The sequence below is a fragment of the Amia ocellicauda genome, chromosome 1 (genome assembly GCF_036373705.1).
Source record: "Amia ocellicauda isolate fAmiCal2 chromosome 1, fAmiCal2.hap1, whole genome shotgun sequence".
Taxonomy (NCBI): Eukaryota; Metazoa; Chordata; class Actinopteri; order Amiiformes; family Amiidae; genus Amia; species Amia ocellicauda.
In genome coordinates this window covers 51013242-51034123 of record NC_089850.1, presented here as the reverse complement: position 1 = coordinate 51034123, position 20882 = coordinate 51013242, and the positions used below count along the sequence as shown (strand labels likewise).

The window sequence follows — 20882 nt, the reverse complement described above, 5'->3', positions numbered from 1 at the left end:
TTAAAATGAATTGTACTGTAATACACTATAATGTAATGTACTGTAATACACCATAGACTGTATTATACTCTATTGTGTTGTACTGCACTACCAACTGCACTGCAAACTTCAACTCCAACCGTTATACTACCTGCCTATTGGACACATTTCAGGAATGGGCAAAGTATCATTAAAGATGCATACAAAACTTCATCACAAAATAATCCTCATTCTCAAAATAACTCATCTGTCATGCAGAAGGAATAAAGCAACATGGAGGATTTCCCTCTTCAAAGAAACACTGCATCTGGAATAAGTGCTTTTCAATAGGATCTTTTATACTTCTAAATTAATCAACGTATGAAAATATGCATTAGAGAAAGAATTAGGTGTTTAATGATGGGATAATTTCACGGCTGTGATCTGGAATTGCTCCACATCAAACTTAATGCCTGGCGCTGTGGCCCAGAAACCTGTCATCTCCTTTAAACAACATTACACTGCGCAGTTTGAATCGTCTTGGGGCCCAACAACAAACCATTCTGTGTGCACTGTGGAAAGCCTTATTCTGAGACAAAGCCAAGCTCCCTTCAATAGAAGCTCTGAAATGGTAAAGCAGGACTGCAGTGTTATTACCGAGCTGTACTAACAATTGAGGTTTTGTTCTAAGGTCATCACAGCACTGACCGAAACGCAAATGTTTAAGAAGTTATTTAGCTATTTCACAACTGTCTTGCTTCATGTAAAATGATATGTGTTCGGTGGAGCTGTTTTTTTTTGTTTTTTTTTTTAACGTCTGTTGTATTAACTATGTTCCAAATAACATAGGTTTTTATTTTCAGCTAATTACTCAGCTTTTTTCTTAAGCCGTGTGTTTCTTTGACAACTGGGTCTAAGAGGATTTCCCAAAAGCTGTCTGTTTATGTATGTACTGTATTTATATTTTTAACTGCTAGAACTGATTATCTCAGCAAGGAAGTACCAAATGAGAAACTGAACACAAAACAATAAAAAAAAAGCACAAAAAGCATGAGAACATAAAGATTACAGATGAGATCTGCATATTCAGCGCATTTTACTCATTTGGTTTCTACTTCTTAATTGATAAGGCATTTCCTGAAGAAGCCCAAGAGAATTCGCCATTCTATAACCTGCAATTTCTTTTCTTTTTTTTTTTTTACATTCCGATTCCCCCCAGGCAACAAGAGTTTGGTGTCAACGTTAATATACCACCTGCAGAAAATCCCAGGTTGAAGATGCAAAACATCGGTGAAACCCTGAAGTATCAGCAAAAACTACCACGTTAACTGAATGACACGTGCAGCTCTCTCCAAATCAAAGATACAGTCATTAAATTCCAAACTTCATTACATTCTACACAGAACCAAAGATCTCTGAACTCACATGAGTCTGCAAAGTATCACACACCTGGCGGTGGCCATTGATGGTGACTCTCACAATAACAACCCAGCATCATTCCTCTTACCAGGATAATAATTAACAGTGCATTCTCCACACATGTATTTTCAATATTCACATCTTAAAACAGCAGAGATTACCCTGAAACCATCCTTACAGTGTGTATCGTGGTTCCCAAGCCTTGGTTGCCAGAACTGTTTTAGGTTTAAATATATGAATCACCCCCACATTTGAAATTAAAAACCTAGCTAAATGACACAGCAGAAGAGGTTGTACAGACAGAGTGCTTTTATAACGGGCTCTGGTGCCACAGCTACAAAACAAACGCCCCGATTTCAACACGACACAATATTAGCACTTCTCTGCAATTATGATTTATATAACACTATTCAGTAAACAACTAAACAAACACAAAGTCTAGTACCACACAATCTCTGCCTGATTAAACTGTGGAGGGTAAAAGGAAAAAATGCTCTGAAATGTTACGTTAAAAAAACGAAAAACAAAACAATGCTAATTCTTCCTCAAAGGTCAAGAGGGCATTTCTCACTACATGTTGTCTACTGATATTGTGTAAGCAAAATACACAGATAAGTGGAGGAAGTAAATAAACAGTGATGCGTACAAAGAGGTCTGTAAACCAATAACAAAAGTGCTTGTGAAGTTGTCCTTTGATGCTTTGCTCAGTGGAAAAAAGTGAAATAGCCTTTCAAAAATGTAGGGCATTGCATGCCGCACAATTGTACTTGGCTAGCGTAAACACGAGAGATGGCACTGAGAGATGTATACATGTAAACGTGTACACGAAAGGACATATATTGCTGCATAGAGATTTTATCAACTAAGAAAAATGCAGGTGCAACTTGTATAACCAGAACTTCTAGTACTCTGGCCAGTGTTCTCTCAGCAGCCGTTTGCGAGGCAGATGCTGTGCAGGGTTGTGACACCGGACACTGCTCGATAACATCTTCACAATACAGGGAATGGGAACAGGAAGAGCGCAGCACCTTAATGGGAATGCGGACAAAGTTATAACTGTTCTTAGCTCTTAGCTCTGGCCTCTGCAGCTGTCTCATCTCCTTTACTGTATTGAGGTACAAACACGTTCTTTTTACCCTGGCCTTCTCCAGCTGCTTTATTAAAAAAAAAACTTCCCTTGTTACAAGTCCTGCCCTGGCATGCTCTAAGCTGCAGCTGTTGCTCATTCACAGCACAGAATAAATACAGTCCCACCTGAAGGCAGACAGGCGAAGCAGGGAGAGTACCAGGGGAAGAAAGCAACAGAAACATTTGGACAGGTACCTGTGGCGGGTGTCTGAAGCAGCCCGTCCTGTTTACAGTGCAGTGCTCAGAAGCAGAGCACTATGTACTGCATAATTTATAAACTAAACCAAACATTTGAAAGTCTCCTTCTTCCATAGAGAGAGGCCTACCATGGTCTCAGGTTTATCAATTTGCATAATTTTGGTTTCCTCAGACTATACTACTACAACACGCAAAAAGATCTGACCAAATTCAATGTGAAAAACTTGTAAAAATGCAGACACCACAGAAAGGAGGCAGATACATTTAACGGTACTGTATGTGTATATATATATATATATATATATATATATATATATATATATATACACTCACCTAAAGGATTATTAGGAACACCTGTTCAATTTCTCATTAATGCAATTATCTAACCAACCAATCACATGGCAGTTGCTTCAATGCATTTAGGGGTGTGGTCCTGGTCAAGACAATCTCCTGAACTCCAAACTGAATGTCTGAATGGGAAAGAAAGGTGATTTAAGCAATTTTGAGCGTGGCATGGTTGTTGGTGCCAGACGGGCCGGTCTGAGTATTTCACAATCTGCTCAGTTACTGGGATTTTCACGCACAACCATTTCTAGGGTTTACAAAGAATGGTGTGAAAAGGGAAAAACATCCAGTATGCGGCAGTCCTGTGGGCGAAAATGCCTTGTTGATGCTAGAGGTCAGAGGAGAATGGGCCGACTGATTCAAGCTGATAGAAGAGCAACTTTGACTGAAATAACCACTCGTTACAACCGAGGTATGCAGCAAAGCATTTGTGAAGCCACAACACGTACAACCTTGAGGCGGATGGGCTACAACAGCAGAAGACCCCACTGGGTACCACTCATCTCCACTACAAATAGGAAAAAGAGGCTACAATTTGCACAAGCTCACCAAAATTGGACAGTTGAAGACTGGAAAAATGTTGCCTGGTCTGATGAGTCTCGATTTCTGTTGAGACATTCAGATGGTAGAGTCAGAATTTGGCGTAAACAGAATGAGAACATGGATCCATCATGCCTTGTTAGCACTGTGCAGGCTGGTGGTGGTGGTGTAATGGTGTGGGGGATGTTTTCTTGGCACACTTTAGGCCCCTTAGTGCCAATTGGGCATCGTTTAAATGCCACGGCCTACCTGAGCATTGTTTCTGACCATGTCCATCCCTTTATGACCACCATGTACCCATCCTCTGATGGCTACTTCCAGCAGGATAATGCACCATGTCACAAAGGTCGAATCATTTCAAATTGGTTTCTTGAACATGACAATGAGTTCACTGTACTAAACTGGCCCCCACAGTCACCAGATCTCAACCCAATAGAGCATCTTTGGGATGTGGTGGAACGGGAGCTTCGTGCCCTGGATGTGCATCCCACAAATCTCCATCAACTGCAAGATGCTATCCTATCAATATGGGCCAACATTTCTAAAGAATGCTTTCAGCACCTTGTTGAATCAATGCCACGTAGAATTAAGGCAGTTCTGAAGGCGAAAGGGGGTCAAACACAGTATTAGTATGGTGTTCCTAATAATCCTTTAGGTGAGTGTATATATATACACAAACACATACATAAATTATATATTATATATTTTGAATATAAAACAGCATTCTGGGTGTTGGGGTATGCTGGTCTTTGCAATATGAGGAAGGCATGTTTTGTCTATAATTTGGACATTCTGCCTCGCAAGCATAAAATTCCTTTGAACCTTTGCTTCAGCACCAACAAACTTTTGATAGTTGAGGAAAAAAGTCTCCATGTATCCCGCAGGCTCTGTTACCCCGTTTCTAAGCAGGGAAATTCAGCAAGTTTATTTGAACACACCAGGGTTTCCTGAAGGAATGTGACATTTAAGCAATTGAGGAGAGATCGTAGATCACATTGTCTGAACACAAAGATTCTGCTTGGGAGATCTTTTATTTTCTTTTTTTATGTCGCCAGTTACCAGCCTTGAAGCACTCAAAGCTGTGACTTGTCCTTCAGTTTAAATTGTGAATATAAACCTTGCCAAATGAAACTCCCGCATAGCTTCAGAATCACATGTGCAGGTTCATGAATCTCAGGAAAAACACCATGCAAACTAAGGTTATGAACAACAAAAGCCAATGATGTAATGCCATTGTGATATAATTTGAAATGCAAAAAAGAGCAAGGGAGTCAAAGTCCATGAAGCCAGAGCACGATTCACATGAAGCCCTGGCATTAGTCACACTTAAGCACTGTGAATAAAAATAATACAAATAAAATAAAAACATGTTTTGGTCGAAAGCTGATCCATATCTCCAGGAAGCAGTTTCTATATTCCAGGACAAGCATAGGTTAGGTACAGATTCGGTGAGCTTAAGACAATAGGACACAGGACTAACATCTAGCTTCTGTTAGTAAACTAAAAGTATGTTAGAGACGGGACACCACAAAGCAAGAAAGGAACCCCTGGATCCGCTCCGATGTCAGAAACGTGTTGTGGGCTTTTCACTGCTTTTGCTCTTGGGGGTTCAATGCGTTTAGCTAGACATTCCACCATCACTGGTTGAGACGGATAGCTGTGGAATGGCCCTCCACGAAAGGGGCTGGAGTGTACCAGGCAACTGGGAACATCCAAGAGCAAATGCTCCAGGGCAGAGGAGCTTCTGTCCCCTTCAACCCTGCCCCAATCAGCCCAGCTCCCTGGCGGGGCCTTGTAAGCATGGGCTGTGAGGTTAACATTGAAACCCAGTTTGTTTCGCACTGCTAGAAGAAGAGAGCGCCCAGTGAGAAGAGGTAAGTACTAGAGTTAGCGCTAGGTTAGGGCACACGAATACCAATGAATAGACTTGTCTACCTGAGCTCAGTCTGTAGTGGTTTAGGGGATCTGGTATCCATACATTATCTGCCTTTACACTCTCCATCTCCAAATCTGCACGCGAGGTGGGCAGGGGGTGGGGTAAGAGGGATATAGACAAGGAAAAAATGGTTTATTTCAGTGGGAAACCTTCAATAAGAACAGGAAAAAAAAAAAACATCAGGAAAAACAGCTGTGGGTCGAACACTGCTTTTCTGTCTCACGGGTGTGTTTTGAAAATCTGGTACAAACAGGAGTCGTCTTGCAGCAATAAATAAAGGTTATGTATTTTAAAAACGAGTACTGCTTTCACCAGTGAAAAGCTAAAATAAGGATGAAATAATTAAGTTTAAGGTTTTTAACAAAACCCTTTCTTTCAAATAAATTTATCATTTATGCAAACATCTCCGTGTTACTGAACTTCTAGTTAAGTCGTTGGTAAAATAGATTTTTCTCTCTTTAAATAATGTGAGTTAAGTTTCCTTTTATAAAACTGTTATTTATGTATTTCTCCTCTCATTACTCTCATTCCAATGAGTCGGGAGGCCTATAAGCATCAATGTGGTGTGAGCATCTGCGTTTCAAATTCAACACACAAGAGAGTTGAGAGTTGCACACACACTGAGCTTTTACATCTTACCATCTGACAAAAAGCAACACATAACTAAAAACATAAATATAGTCATAACAAATATACTCCTAGTTTACCCATACAAACCCCCATAAGCATAAAGTAAGGCTGAAAATGATTAATAGTAGTAGCTTCTTAAAACATTTTATTTTTAATATGTTAATAACTTAATCAGGAATATCAATGGAAAAGAAAACAAAATTAAAAAAATATATATCTGAGTTAGAGTAAGAAACAGCGTGAATGTGCATGGGTACGGATGGACCTCCCCAAGGACCCCAGAGTCAAGGGCTGAGGGGTGTCCGTGTGAGTGCCTGCTCTAAAGCTGTGAGTATACCAGCACGTACATGGTGGAAAGAAGCTCCAGGATGCAGGCCGCAGACCAGAGCTGGGGGAAGCTGGGAGGACACAGCAAAACAGAAACAACAAACAAAAATTATACATGCAGGGGAGATGAACAGCGGCAAGAACAGCAGGCAGCAAGCTCAGCGGGCACCCGGGGAGAGAGACACCGGGCCGAGGCATGCATCCGGAGACCGTGGTGTGCAGCCCACTGGGTGACGGCGAGAGGCAGAGCACCGGGGACACTGCAGGGGGAAGGGATTTACTGTGCCCTGGAGGAAAATGCACAACTCTGTCATCACTCTTAAACAGGTATTAGGGTGGGGCTTTCAATCATTTAACCTAGTAAATCACCTGACTCATGTGTAAAGGGCACAGGACAGCAGCAGTGTCTCAGCTGGGACTGGATCCTGAGACACTCTGGCGTCCCCAGCCCTAACCACTGTCCCACATGGCTGCCCACCACCCTGGACAGAGTTCTCTCCTGCAGGACAGTGTCATATCAATGCTTTGGCTGTTGCAGGGCCTGATGCCCTTTGATGTGTCCTTTATGCTGAGATGTAATTGCACGGTGTCTGTTTTTGGTTTATATTCTTGATCCTCAGTATCTGTAATGCCTTGTCGTCCATTAGCGAGTTACAGCAACGTCCCTGAGCATGGGCTTCCTAGTTCATATTTAAAACTGTCTATGCTGCTTCATTATCGCATTAAACTGTCTATTTAGTTTTTTTCCCTTTTTCCATTATTCTCCACATTGAAATGATTTGCCCACACACCCAAAGCCACGCCAATGATTGAAAATGAATCATGGGTGATTCACTCTTTAGGGGTCAGAAATTATAATTAAATCAGATGTATCTGAAGCAAAACTTGACAACGAATACAGTGGTAGATCTGAATACATTTTATTTTCCTGGCAGTCTTTTCAGTGTAATGATGACGTCAGCTGGCTAGGAAAGTACAAATAAATGGAGAGCGGAGCAAGCAGTCCAGTCTGGATGATGCTTTTAAATCGTGCCACTGAAAATAACACACATCTATCAATAAGTCCTACAATCACTGAGGAAACATAGCTAGGTTTCTTATTTTTTCCTTTGAATACTGAACTTGAAAAAAATATAACTGCCTTTCTTTTCAACTGATTTGAAACACCTGGTAAAAATACAAACAAATGATGACTAATTTTCAGCTCAACATTTTGTGCTGCAGGACCACATCTCCATGTAATCCAACACACATTAGACGTGGTGTAAAGCAGAGGAAGCCGGTGTGTAAACTGCACTGCAAATAGGTACAATGATCTGATTGGAATATGCATTTACAGTTTCGATGGCTTTATAAACAGCCATAAAAGGCTACCAGCTAGTTTCATTGTGTCTGTCAGTATCAGGGTTGCCATAGCTACTGCAGCATGCTCTTCTAAATCTCGACTCTGTCATCACTCCTCACCACCAACCACCATCTTCGCTACTCTTTTTTTTCCCCCCGCGTTTCATTTTATGCTGTTTACCACCTAATTAGATAAACATAGTCATTTACTGTAAACGTTACCAGCTTTTACCAGCTGTGTCAGTACATAATACTCCACTATATCCCGGTCGTTCGGTTTAGATTTAAAAAAAAAAAATGTTTTTTTTTTATCCCCCAGAAAGCTTTATCTTTTTTTTCCTCTCTCTCTCTGTGCCCCTGACTTTTCTATGCCTTAAGACTAAAATGACAGTTCTCAGTACAAAAAAATTACCCAGAGCAACTGCATTAGGTCTAGACATGATCATACTAAACAGCAGGACAGAATACAAGGCACCATGGGTATAGTGCTCATACATACTTATACGAACGTTGCCTCCTGCAGGTGCCCCCCCAGTATATACTACATAATGGAAGCTGTTCATAAGACCCAGTGAGACCTATTTCCGCCCCCCCCAGGCTTTTTCTATGTGTGGAATTCCACAATAATTAAGTGATATTTGTATTCATTTAAAAAAATGCATCTGCAATAATTATTTATTTGCAAGTAGTCATTCAAATGTTACTTTACTGAGTGGGTTGGTGGTGGCTGGGGAGAGAAAGCACCTCCAATACATAACAGAGAAGAGAGAAGATTCACGAATATCTAGGTTGATTTCAAGGATGGCGAAGAATAGCAGCATTCATCCAACTACTAGTCTGCACTGCTTTGAGGTAAGTACAAAAAAAAAAAAAAAAAAAAATGATGGAGTGACCTAATGAGTAACAACACAGCCTGCAAGGAAAAATCAGGAGGAAGAAGTCAAGCCTTTTAACTTCAAAAGGGCTCCTGTTACTGTCAGCTTCAGAAAGCGAAAATAAGGGTAAAAAAAAATACAATTTCGAGGGAGTCATTCAATTCCCTCTGAATGATAATCCTCTGAAGATGTAAGATTGGCCGGCCATGATACATGATTGAAAATTCAGAAAAATAGAAGAAAAGAGAAAAAAACCTAACAACTAATAAAACAACTTTGAATTCCAGGGGGGAAAATATGTATCAATGAAAAGTTTGCAGAACACCATGTTTTCCAGGGCAGAACGTTGCAACATCAAAAGAAAGCTGATTAATTTTGAAAAAATGTTGAGTAAATCAGGAGGCATTGAGCAGTGGTGGCGTGTCACACACACTCTGCATGGAGGTGATAGGTAATGCTGCCAGTATTGCTTTCACTGTGCTTACTACACTTCTAAACTGAATTTAACAATTAGACTCCATCAGAGAAGACCGTCTGCCTCCAAGATAACTAACCTCATAGAAAAAGACGTAAGGGATGCCTAATTATCTCAAGCAAAACATGTCCACTCCAGGGAGAAATACACTAACAGGTAGCAAATTCAGTTTCATTTCCTGGTGCATTGCTTTCTTTTTTGTTTAACCTACTGAGGGGCATTAGGCTTTTGGGATTTCTAGGATTTAGGCTGCTCTTTCTTAAAAAAACTCAATATGATTGTAATGTTCGTAAAATGCAGTCCTCTTAAAGACAGCGTTGCATTGTGATGGTCCTCGAGGTTTCCAGCGTGGACACAGCAGGCTGCTGGATGAAAAGGACGGCTGTGGCAGCACAGAAACGTGCCGCAGGACGTGAAGGCTCATCAGTCCCCCACATGAGATTTTCTGCTCCGGGCTTTGCTTGAAAACGAACATCGGGTTAAGTTTTTTGTGTGTTATTTTTCATTTTTTTGGTGAACAAGAGGCTGTGGTCGAGGAGGGAATAAGTGCAGTTGGGATGAAAAACAGGGCTCAGCATATTCATGGCAACGTCAAGGGTTTGCCAGCTAACAATTCAATTAAGGGGGAAGGAGTGTGTTGTAGAAATTAAAGCACTACAATTCCTTATTAGCTGGTTCTGGACAAAGCAGTCATTCCTACCCAGAACACCTTACAAACTTTAACATCACAGTGATGAAACTATATAGAGCTTGAACCTATATACAATATTGTTACCAATGAGGAATATGTACAAACACACAACACAGGCATATATCCTGCAGCATAAAACCTCAGATTCCACACAAGTCCTTCTATCAACAGCACATGAGCTTTCTGTTATATTGCTCAATATGCTGCAGTTTGAGCCCCACTGTGCAGCGGGTTGAATTCCCTCTGGTCTCCTCAGTTACTCTTGGAAGCCAAGTATGTGACTCACATGAACAAAGCCACAAGAGTCTGCACAGCATCTGAACAACCGTATCATGGTGAGATCTTCCAAAGGCCCCAGCTCAGCACACTGCACTGCCCTGCTCATTTCACTGTACAGTACAGTCCAGTTAACAAAAGGCGGTGAAAAAAAACTAGAAACGCACCACGCTCCATTTAATTTCTGCAGATGTTCCAAATCCAGGCTTGGCACTGTAATAATGCTGTCTAACATAGCAGGTACAGCCTTTTCATTCAGATTACTTTAAGAAAAATGCTAACAGCTACAAGACTCCATTTTGCACTCCGTGCTCATCGCTAATACACATGAATGAGTTTCCAGCAACCAGCTTGAGAAAACAAATCGGAGCCCATCAGCGCCCGCTACAATTAATTAGATACCAATTGCTCACATGTGCTGGTGAAAGTTGTATTATTTTTATAATTTTGACTTTGGTTGTTAATTCATTAATTTCGGATTAGCTTCACAAACTGGCAGTTTGCATGCAACAAGCGACAGAGTGTAGTTCAGACACCAGTGCAGGTACATACAGAAACAGGTCAGGTTATTATATACAGCAGATACTACTGAATAGGCAGCTGGTGAGGTGCTGGTCAGTGTGAGTCTGTGAGACATTATATTTATTATTACATTATATACAACTACTGAGGTGCCACCTGATGAAAATCCAAAGGATATTTAGGGAAGGGACACATTAATGGAATATGAAAATATCGGGGGCTACAATATTACAGATAGGAAATTAGGCAAATGACACCTCAGCTGTAGAGTACCTCAGCACATGTGCTGCTTCCTACATTCAATTAATGCCAATGCCATGTCACTTTAGGCAATACGGTACCTGGTTTTGGCACGCAGTTGGTCACTGACTGGGGAACCTTGTCGTTTATGAGTTCAACACATTCACTGGGAAAGAATCCAACCTGTGCAGATAGAGAGAGAGAAGAAAGCAAAATTGAAATGTTAAAATCAAAAAATATAAAGCTGTACTTTAATGACAGACATTTTGTACGTGTATAAATATATCATCCTTGTAAATAGGATATGTTCCTTTTAACATTTTGGACTGGCTCCTCTGGGGGAGCTGTCATTCCAGATTATGGGATTAAACAGATGATTACTGATAGGGAAAGTGCCATCAGAGGAAGTATGTACAAGGTTTTTAATCACTGTTGTTGAAGGGGTAAAATGAAGTGCAAATGCATGTTTCAGCTGATGTGTAGAAAGAAAACCGCAAAAAAAAAACCAGCATGAATCTTTCCTGCACAGCCACTTAATTTGCAAATATATATTATTTTGATTTAAACGAATGTAGAAATTCAGCTAATACTGTACTTATCTTACTCAATTAGAATCCTTTTTATTTTTTCTTTATCACTGGGAGTTTGAAGGTATAGATGCAAATCTCTAGCTGACTGAATCCTCTATAGCTACAATTCCCTTCACAACTTTCCAGATGATTCTAACAGCCACCTAAAAAAAAAAACTTGCATTTGCAAAGGAGGCAACAGTACAACAACTCTCTGGAATATACAGACTTCTTAAACTGAGCACTCTTAGCTGGTAACATTTCTGGCTGGGCTGCCTGTTTTCATGCCTTAGACCGAAATTGCTGATAAAAGGGCTGGCATGGGCCCAAATCTGGAGATTTGGAAAGACTTTGAAGGGAAGGGAGGGGAAATCTACTAATCTACCATTTTTACTCCAGTCTAATCTCTGTCATGTGCCACAGACGCTGCCTGGCACATGGCACCCCCCCGTGTCTGAGAAGACCATCTAGGAGACGAGGTTAAACAAGCACTCAGCCCGAGTCACGGTTTCCACTGCGCATCACACACACAGTAGGGCTGTCTTCGAAGGGTCGAATGTTTGAAGGTTCGCTCAGTCTCCAGACCTTCAGAGGTTTTTACAAACCTGTTGTTATAATTGGATTATAATAATACTACTACTAATAATAATAATATACCCAACAATATATAATGTTGACAAACTCTGAACTGTAGAAGTAGGGCTGGCGATATGGCCAAAATACAATATCGCGGTATGATGGTATTTTTTAATGGCCATTTTATACTGTTCGTAAAGCAAAAATAATAGGACACAACTGACATTGAATTACGTTTCCTGTTCTGTGTCAGTTGTCTTGAAACCAAATAATGTCCACACTATGAATGATGCACCTTTTTCTCCGGGACAGATTCACCGGGGTCACTTGGCTGTGAAGTTTCACCCACACTGCTCTCCTCCATCTCGTCTTCATTCATTGGCATTTATCACGATTGTTTATGTCAACACGCAATACATTGATTTCTGCTGGGTTTGTGAAGAAAGGTGGTCACATTCTTGTAGCGCATATTTGCGCAGTTCTGCAGGATACAACCTATATAGATCTGCGCAGATCTGTGGAAAATTGCGTTACACGAACACTATCGGCGTTGCCTCTCATGTCAGACAGCGCAGTCTCAAGCAGCCGGCGCAGCAAGTTGTGCGATACGCGAACGCGATCAAGTTTATTAGTAGCTGAAATCTATGACTCAATGACACAATAAATAGTAAATTATTCAAAACTTTAAAATACCGATATTGAAGGTATAGTAAAATTCCAAACCGGTCCGTAAATTAATACCGGTATATCGTTTTTTTACGGTATACCGCCCAACCCTATGTAGAAGGGAGTCTTTTTATTATAGTTAACCCAAATGTTAAGGTTACTGTGTTCCGGTGTCTTTAGTAATTACTACATTCAGTATAGTTGTGTCTTTTTAATGTTACTGAACACCGGGGTATATTCATCAAGTGTTTTACACTGAATGGCAATTTCCTACACTTTTTCTGTATTGAATAAAATACAATTAAAGTTAACATACGTCACTGCGCATACAATTTATTATTAGTGAGGTGCTTTTACTGGAAGGTTTACATGTTTCATGAAAGTAAAATCAATACCTATACGTAAACCGTGTGCTTGTAAAAATAAATACAAATATGATTACTGGGGATTGTCATTCAAATCCATACACTGGTAGCAAATGTGACGTCATCGATAAATTATGCAAATTGCCACTAACGAAGCTTCAAACCTTTGTTCGGTAGGTGTTCTGAACCTTCGAAGGTATAAATGTACCCTGCAGGACAACCCTAACACACAGGCTCTCCACTTAATTTACTCCAAAGAACATTTGCAAAGAACGATTTGTTTGGCTTTTGATTGCTTCAAATAGAAATAATAACAATTTAAAAAATCTGAACATTGACAGTCAAGGACCACGGCTTTGCATATATACCTCATCCCATTCAGAAAAGTTTCCACTCCGGAATGCTTCTTTCCACACAGTGAACTATAAGATGCTCGTCAAGGCCTAACCGCTGCTGGCAGCAACAGAGGGATAAAAACCCGTTCCATAAGCTCTTCCTGGCACACTGGGCCGATACTCAGATACCCTACGCGGCGGTGCAGATCACTGCTTGTATGTGCAATATGTTGGACGTGCTCTGTATTAATCAAATATAATGTAAACAGGCACGCCCAGGGCCCCTCATCTCATCTGTCTCCTCTAATCTCTCTTTAAAGAGCATTTTTGTCCTGGGAGAATATTATGGGAGAATGATTAAATATGATATAAAGGAAGAGAGAAAGAATATATTATCTCTCTCTGAAACCTGGTCACCAAACTTAAAAATTATACAACAATTGTAAACGGCACGAAAAAAAGCATAGATGCATGCTCGGATTAACAAGAAAAGACTCCGATAATCGAAACAAAAGGAACCATCTTGGGGAGGCCTTCATGTAGCAGTGGATCGATTTAGAAATTAAAAATAATACAATAAAACAAAATCTAAAATCCTAAAAAAAGAAAGGATTCTCAGTCTGGTTCCTGTTCAAGTTCTTAAATAATTTCCTCAGAAAGATTAAGCAAAACCACGTTAGATCCATGGTTGATTTTGGACAAATGCAAAGTGGCATATTGTACCATATGAAAAAGTGAACTTCCCAACATTTTCCTAACTTTTCGATATGCTTTTTGAGGGTTTGAATACACATATATATTTCCTCCTCTCTGGCTTTTAAAAAAATCTATATTTCTTTCATATGCAGAAGATGATTATTATGGTTGCCCAATACTGTACCAAGTGTGAAATGAAAAGATACTTTGATTATCAGCAAGAATGTATTTATTTAATTAATATTAATATTAATATATATATATACACTCACCTAAAGGATTATTAGGAACACCATACTAATACTGTGTTTGACCCCCTTTCGCCTTCAGAACTGCCTTAATTCTACGTGGCATTGATTCAACAAGGTGCTGAAAGCATTCTTTAGAAATGTTGGCCCATATTGATAGGATAGCATCTTGCAGTTGATGGAGATTTGTGGGATGCACATCCAGGGCACGAAGCTCCCGTTCCACCACATCCCAAAGATGCTCTATTGGGTTGAGATCTGGTGACTGTGGGGGCCAGTTTAGTACAGTGAACTCATTGTCATGTTCAAGAAACCAATTTGAAATGATTCGACCTTTGTGACATGGTGCATTATCCTGCTGGAAGTAGCCATCAGAGGATGGGTACATGGTGGTCATAAAGGGATGGACATGGTCAGAAACAATGCTCAGGTAGGCCGTGGCATTTAAACGATGCCCAATTGGCACTAAGGGGCCTAAAGTGTGCCAAGAAAACATCCCCCACACCATTACACCACCACCAGCAGCCTGCACAGTGCTAACAAGGCATGATGGATCCATGTTCTCATTCTGTTTACGCCAAATTCTGACTCTACCATCTGAATGTCTCAACAGAAATCGAGACTCATCAGACCAGGCAACATTTTTCCAGTCTTCAACTGTCCAATTTTGGTGAGCTTGTGCAAATTGTAGCCTCTTTTTCCTATTTGTAGTGGAGATGAGTGGTACCCGGTGGGGTCTTCTGCTGTTGTAGCCCATCCGCCTCAAGGTTGTACGTGTTGTGGCTTCACAAATGCTTTGCTGCATACCTTGGTTGTAACGAGTGGTTATTTCAGTCAAAGTTGCTCTTCTATCAGCTTGAATCAGTCGGCCCATTCTCCTCTGACCTCTAGCATCAACAAGGCATTTTCGCCCACAGGACTGCCGCATACTGGATGTTTTTCCCTTTTCACACCATTCTTTGTAAACCCTAGAAATGGTTGTGCGTGAAAATCCCAGTAACTGAGCAAATTGTGAAATACTCAGACCAGCCTGTCTGGCACCAACAACCATGCCACGCTCAAAATTGCTTAAATCACCTTTCTTTCCCATTCAGACATTCAGTTTGGAGTTCAGGAGATTGTCTTGACCAGGACCACACCCCTAAATGCATTGAAGCAACTGCCATGTGATTGGTTGGTTAGATAATTGCATTAATGAGAAATTGAACAGGTGTTCCTAATAATCCTTTAGGTGAGTGTATATATATATATATATATATATATATATATATATATATATATATAAAATTCGGTGAGACTACTGAATAAAACATTTTACATGTCCATCAGCCAAAGCAAGCAGAACCTTTTTTTCACCCACACAGCATCACAGACCTCAAACGCACTGTTATTAAAACACCTTCCTATCAAAAGAGCTGATAATGCCCATAAAACTTACAGATAATTAGCTAATGAGCAATTCAACCTAATTAAGTCTAAAACTACAAAGTGTAAGTTGTAATTTTCTTACTTTTCCAAACCTCTGATACAAAAAAGAAAGAAAAAAGTAATCTGCAAACTAATGGGAGAGTTAACAAGCATTAAAAACGCACTCTCTGTATGTATCAAAGGCAGTCTATTCTTATTACACCAGAATTTGCTTTGATTTCTGTCTACAGGGCTGGGAGACCAAGGCCGGGCACTGATTAAACAAGCAAGGAGAGTCCCGGGAGAATAAAGCACACACTCCGCTCTACCAGCCAGCCCTCAATTAGAGTTCCAACTTATCTGTGGAAATGCTTCATACAGACTTCCAAAATTAACTTTCTATTCAGAAAAAATGCCCTTGCCATGCCAAATTATTGCCAAAGCAATCTTAGGATATACTAATGACAGACTTGGCAAGAATTCCGTATTTTATGAACCTGTGCAAGGAAGACGTGCGGATGAAGAGCAAACATCCACTTGGGCTTGCCCTGACGCTCATTTGTATTGTTTCAGCAGTGCTTTATTGACAAATCATGGCTCGGTAGATGACAGTTCCTTTTCCATCTTGACATTCCAATCCCTGCTGCTCTATTGAATCACCCGCCCTGCCCACTGCTTTCCGGGGCAAAGTTCTGCTGTTTTACACTTGACATAGCCCAGCTCTGAATCTGTCTGGAGGGTTGTAACTCCTGGATCAATCTGGAGGCAGCAGTCCTTGCTGGGTAATTTGACAGGGTGACTGCCCTCCAGTGGATACAAGAGACAGAAATATTTGGTTAGCACTGGTTCTCCAGTGTGTTCTCTTGGTGTGGAGGCTGAGGAATGTTAGCAACAAAACTTCTGTTCCAGTAGCTCCAGACTTAACCATCCATAATAAAATAAAAATAAAAGGATAACTACATATAAATATATTTTAAATCATCCTCTCTAATCACCCTCCCTTACATTAGACCCTGAGCTCTCTCTGAAGCATGGCTGTGCAGTGAGGACTGTGTCTTGCCATACAGATGGCTGGGTGACGGGATGTAGCAATCCAGCTTGTGTTGTTCCCAAAGCAGCGACAGAAGCAGACATGCGGAAATCAAACATGGCAGTTGAGACCCGCTGCAGACTGCCAGCCCCAGGACATGGGCTCGCTCTGTCTGGAACGCGAGAGCTTGAAGGGAAAACCATTTCCGAAAAAAACAATGAAAAGAGCAAACTTCAACAACACAGCTAGTCCTCTTCCTGCCTAATCCGGCAACACACACGAGCAGGGCTAATGTGACCTGCCTCGGAATATCAAAGAAGGACAATGATGATGATGATGATAATAATCGCAGATCACAGCATATTGTTTGTAGATAAAGGTCACTGCATAACTGTTTTGTAACTAAATGTCGCTTAACTATTTTACATTTGGGAAATATCTACAAACTGTCTTAAAAGATAATAGAGGTAATAAAGTGCAAACACACTTTTTTCCCTTTTTTAAAAGCAGTGACAATTGAGAGAGCACTGGGTAAAATCTGACTACTGGAGTAATTTAAAAAATAAAATAAAAAGTAAAACTTATGCATTTTAAGTAATGCGGAGATGCTCTTCAATATGAATTGGACACCTCATAATGAATCACACACCTCAATTCAACTGAAACCAAAAGCACACAGTACAGCTAAGTGCATAAAACATACACAGATCAGCCATAACATTATGACCACTGACAGGTGAAGTGAATAACACTGATAATCTCGTTATCATGGCACCTGTCAGTGGGTGGGATATATTAGGCAGCAAGTGAACATTTTGTCCTCAAAGTTGATGTGTTAGAAGCAGGAAAAATGGGCAAGCGTAAGGATCTGAGTGACTTTGACAAGGGCCAAATTGTGATGGCTAGACGACTGGGTCAGAGCATCTCCAAAACTGCAGCTCTTGTGGGGTGTTCCCGGTCTGCAGTGGTCAGTACCTATCAAAAGTGGTCCAAGGAAGGAAAAGCGGTGAACCGGCGACAGGGTCATGGGCAGCCAAGGCTCATTGATGCACGTGGGGAGCGAAGGCTGGCCCGTGTGGTCCGATCCAACAGACGAGCTACTGTAGCTCAAATTGCTGAAAAAGTTAATGCTGGTTCTGATAGAAAGGTGTCAGAACACACAGTGCATCGCAGTTTGTTGCATATGGGGCTGCGTAGCCGCAGACCAGTCAGGGTGCCCATGCTGACCCCTGTCCACTGCCGAAAGCACCTACAATGGGCACGTGAGCATCAGAACTGGACCACGGAGCAATGGAAGAAGGTGGCCTGGTCTGATGAATCACGAGCTCAAGGTGTTGACTTGGCCTCCAAATTCACCAGATCTCAATCCAATTGAGCATCTGTGGGATGTGCTGGACAAACAACATGTGGAGCTTTAATCCTGATCAAGATAATCTCTTCAAGATCATATATTGAAGATGTGTGTGGGAGGGAGCAACAGACGGAAAGGCCTGGGGAGCACGCTGTTAAAAAAAAACTAAAAAACTTCAGATTATGATTTGTGACTGACAATCACGGGTCAGACATACCTGGAAGCCATGCTTCCCTCTCCACCAGGTGGTGTCTTCTTTTGGAGGCATGTCAATCACAGAGACAATGTCTCCCACCTTGCAGTGGAGAAAGAGAGGGGGGGAGAGAGAAAGAGGGTGGCTTTTAATCTCCTCACCTTTCTCCAACACAGATATAAAGAGACCTGCTAAAATTATCACCAATAATAATAATGAGGCACCCCTCATGTCTCACACACATCAATTAATGACTTCAGGTCAGTTGCCTGTGTGAATTATTTACATGCAAGGCAATGAACAACAACTCGGTCAGTTTTGCTATCCGGGTCTTATTGTCTCTTATGTAATCTTAATAAGCATGCATCACTGACAACTCACCCTAGAACCCTGTATTTGCTGTGTGTTACAAACAAAACAGATTTAAACAAAAAATAATAAAAACAGTACTTCCTTTTGAGAAGGGTGGAATGTGGCAACATTTGAACGAAGCTCACATTCACACAATGCGACTTCAAGGCAGTGGTATTCCTCCATGTGAGTTTGTTTCATGTACACTTTGTGATGTACAGATAATTTAGCAATGGCTAAGTGGCTATACCCTCTCCCTATGCTTTAGCATTACTTCACGTTACCATGGGAAACGGTAATCTGTTACGAGGGATACCTCAAAGGAGAGCTCATCTGCTGCCTGGGCGATGTAGCGCTTGATGACGTGGGCGGCGGCAATGGCGGGGACGTTGATCGAGGACTCCTCGTGGACCAGAAGGTGGTTCCCCTTGTTGTCAATCTGGAACAATGGAGGCAAGGTATCACGGACAAGCTCTTGAAAAGAATACTTTTCCGGGCCACACTTCAAACCTGATTTGGCTGTGCCATCTGCTCACAAAAAAAAGCTCATTTGGAAAGAAGGAGACACTGATTTTTATTTTTTTGGACCAAATCATTGATTCATCCAGGAGCACCTTCCCTTTTACATAGGAGGATGTTTGCCTATTTGAAAAGCTGTTTAGACTATTAGGTTACTTCAGACCAGACCTCATTTCCACTGAACTGGGCAGTGATACTGAGCTGAGCTCCCAGGCTCCTCGTGGGGAAATTCAGTGAACTTTTAAAATCCACACTGTCATCTGAATCTGCGCTTAATCTCCGATCTGAAAGACAGAGGCCCCGGCGGCTGCCTGTTTTGCTTGGGACCTGGTTTTACATCCATGCGGCACAGGGAAAACAAAGCACTCAGATCAGAGGATGACTATGAGGTGGCAGTACTTATAGCTGGGCTTGTGATAAGAGTTGCATTACACCCACGGTAGCCTGCCCTCCAAGTCTGTAGTTTCCTGACATTATTTTCTGGTTCAGATTGAAGGCTTTTATCCACTCTTGAAAGTCCTTAACTGTAACACACCATTATTTTTCCCCACACTCTCATGTTCCTTTGCAGCAGCCAGCCCCCGCCAGCCGCCCCCCGACTCCTTTTGACACTCGTTCTGTGCTCCTGCTCTGTCACAGTCCGTTTTCGGATTTGGAATTGGCTTTCACATGGTCTCTATTTGATTGCACCCCTCCCGAAGCCTACACAGGAGTGCTCCTGTATCTTGGTCTCTCCTCTCTCTCATTCCCCGTAGGATGCCCGCGGAATTGAATCCCCATTACTGTCCTTTATAAAATGTAATGTTAAGTGCACAGACAGCGGCGATCTCGGGACAGCCGGCTGTCACGGCAAGTTAACAAATTGGAGCTCTGACCCCACCGCTAGGTAAAGAAACAGGTACCTCCATCCATGTGAGCGCCGGACCACAGTTGATTTTGTTGTCAGCAATTGCCGAGAGGCGGGAGAGGTAAGCCATCAGCATTTGGCACACTGCCTGTAGAGAAACACCGACAAGGAGTGAGACAGAGATCTTCAGAACAAAAGCACACACACATTCACAATCACATTTCTTTAAATTCTTCTAGTCATCTAGTTTTCCATCCCGAAGAGGGCCCCTGAAGCGGTTCGCCCATTAAAAGTTATACAAAGGTTTTAAAAACTGTAAGTTCCAAGTCTTAAAGTCTTTCTTTTACAAGGCTCTTTCAAGATTGTATGGGGAGAATTCCAGGCGCAGATTATTTATTATTTATTTATTTCTATTTTAAGCTCCTGGCAACTGTGACAGAAGAGCAAAGCTTTGAAATTATAAAGGTCATCATTAAATGTTTTGTATTTACTGGAGGGGCCCAGATTTTAAGAGACATAGGTTTTGTTTAGTTTTTCCAGTTTTATTGACATACACACACTCCATTATGATCTCTATGATTCAGACACGGGCTTCACACACGGGTTGACTGCATTACTATGGAGCTCAGAGGAAATTAATATTAAAAGGTGAATCATTGAGTCCAAGCATGTGTGAGCGTCTGCTTGTGTGTGTATGTGTTTATATGGGTGGAGAGAGAAACCTGGGGAGGGAGAGATTTCCAATATGTGAAGTTTCCCTTTTAATTCTTAATCAATGACCCGAGAACACAAAGTTCCATCTCCTCTGGCCCAGCTCTGCCTCCT

At 41.3% G+C, this 20882-nt stretch overlaps 1 protein-coding gene across 6 annotated transcripts in view; it reads right to left on the bottom strand.

The window, feature by feature from the left end:
- Positions 1–20882, bottom strand: part of arhgap32b (Rho GTPase activating protein 32b) — a 161257-nt gene that overhangs the window by 29250 nt on the left and 111125 nt on the right. For 3 of the 6 annotated variants that reach the window (XM_066708230.1, XM_066708238.1, XM_066708246.1), the window contains exons 8-13: positions 20113–20205; positions 19008–19130; positions 18365–18442; positions 11006–11087; positions 6502–6552; positions 5524–5598 (exon numbers count right to left, since the gene is read on the bottom strand). In XM_066708230.1, coding sequence (XP_066564327.1) covers positions 5524–5598; positions 6502–6552; positions 11006–11087; positions 18365–18442; positions 19008–19130; positions 20113–20205 — 502 coding nt within the window. The remainder of the gene's footprint in view (positions 1–5523; positions 5599–6501; positions 6553–11005; positions 11088–18364; positions 18443–19007; positions 19131–20112; positions 20206–20882) is intronic. The other 3 variants (XM_066708265.1, XM_066708275.1, XM_066708255.1) reach the window with 2 other exon arrangements.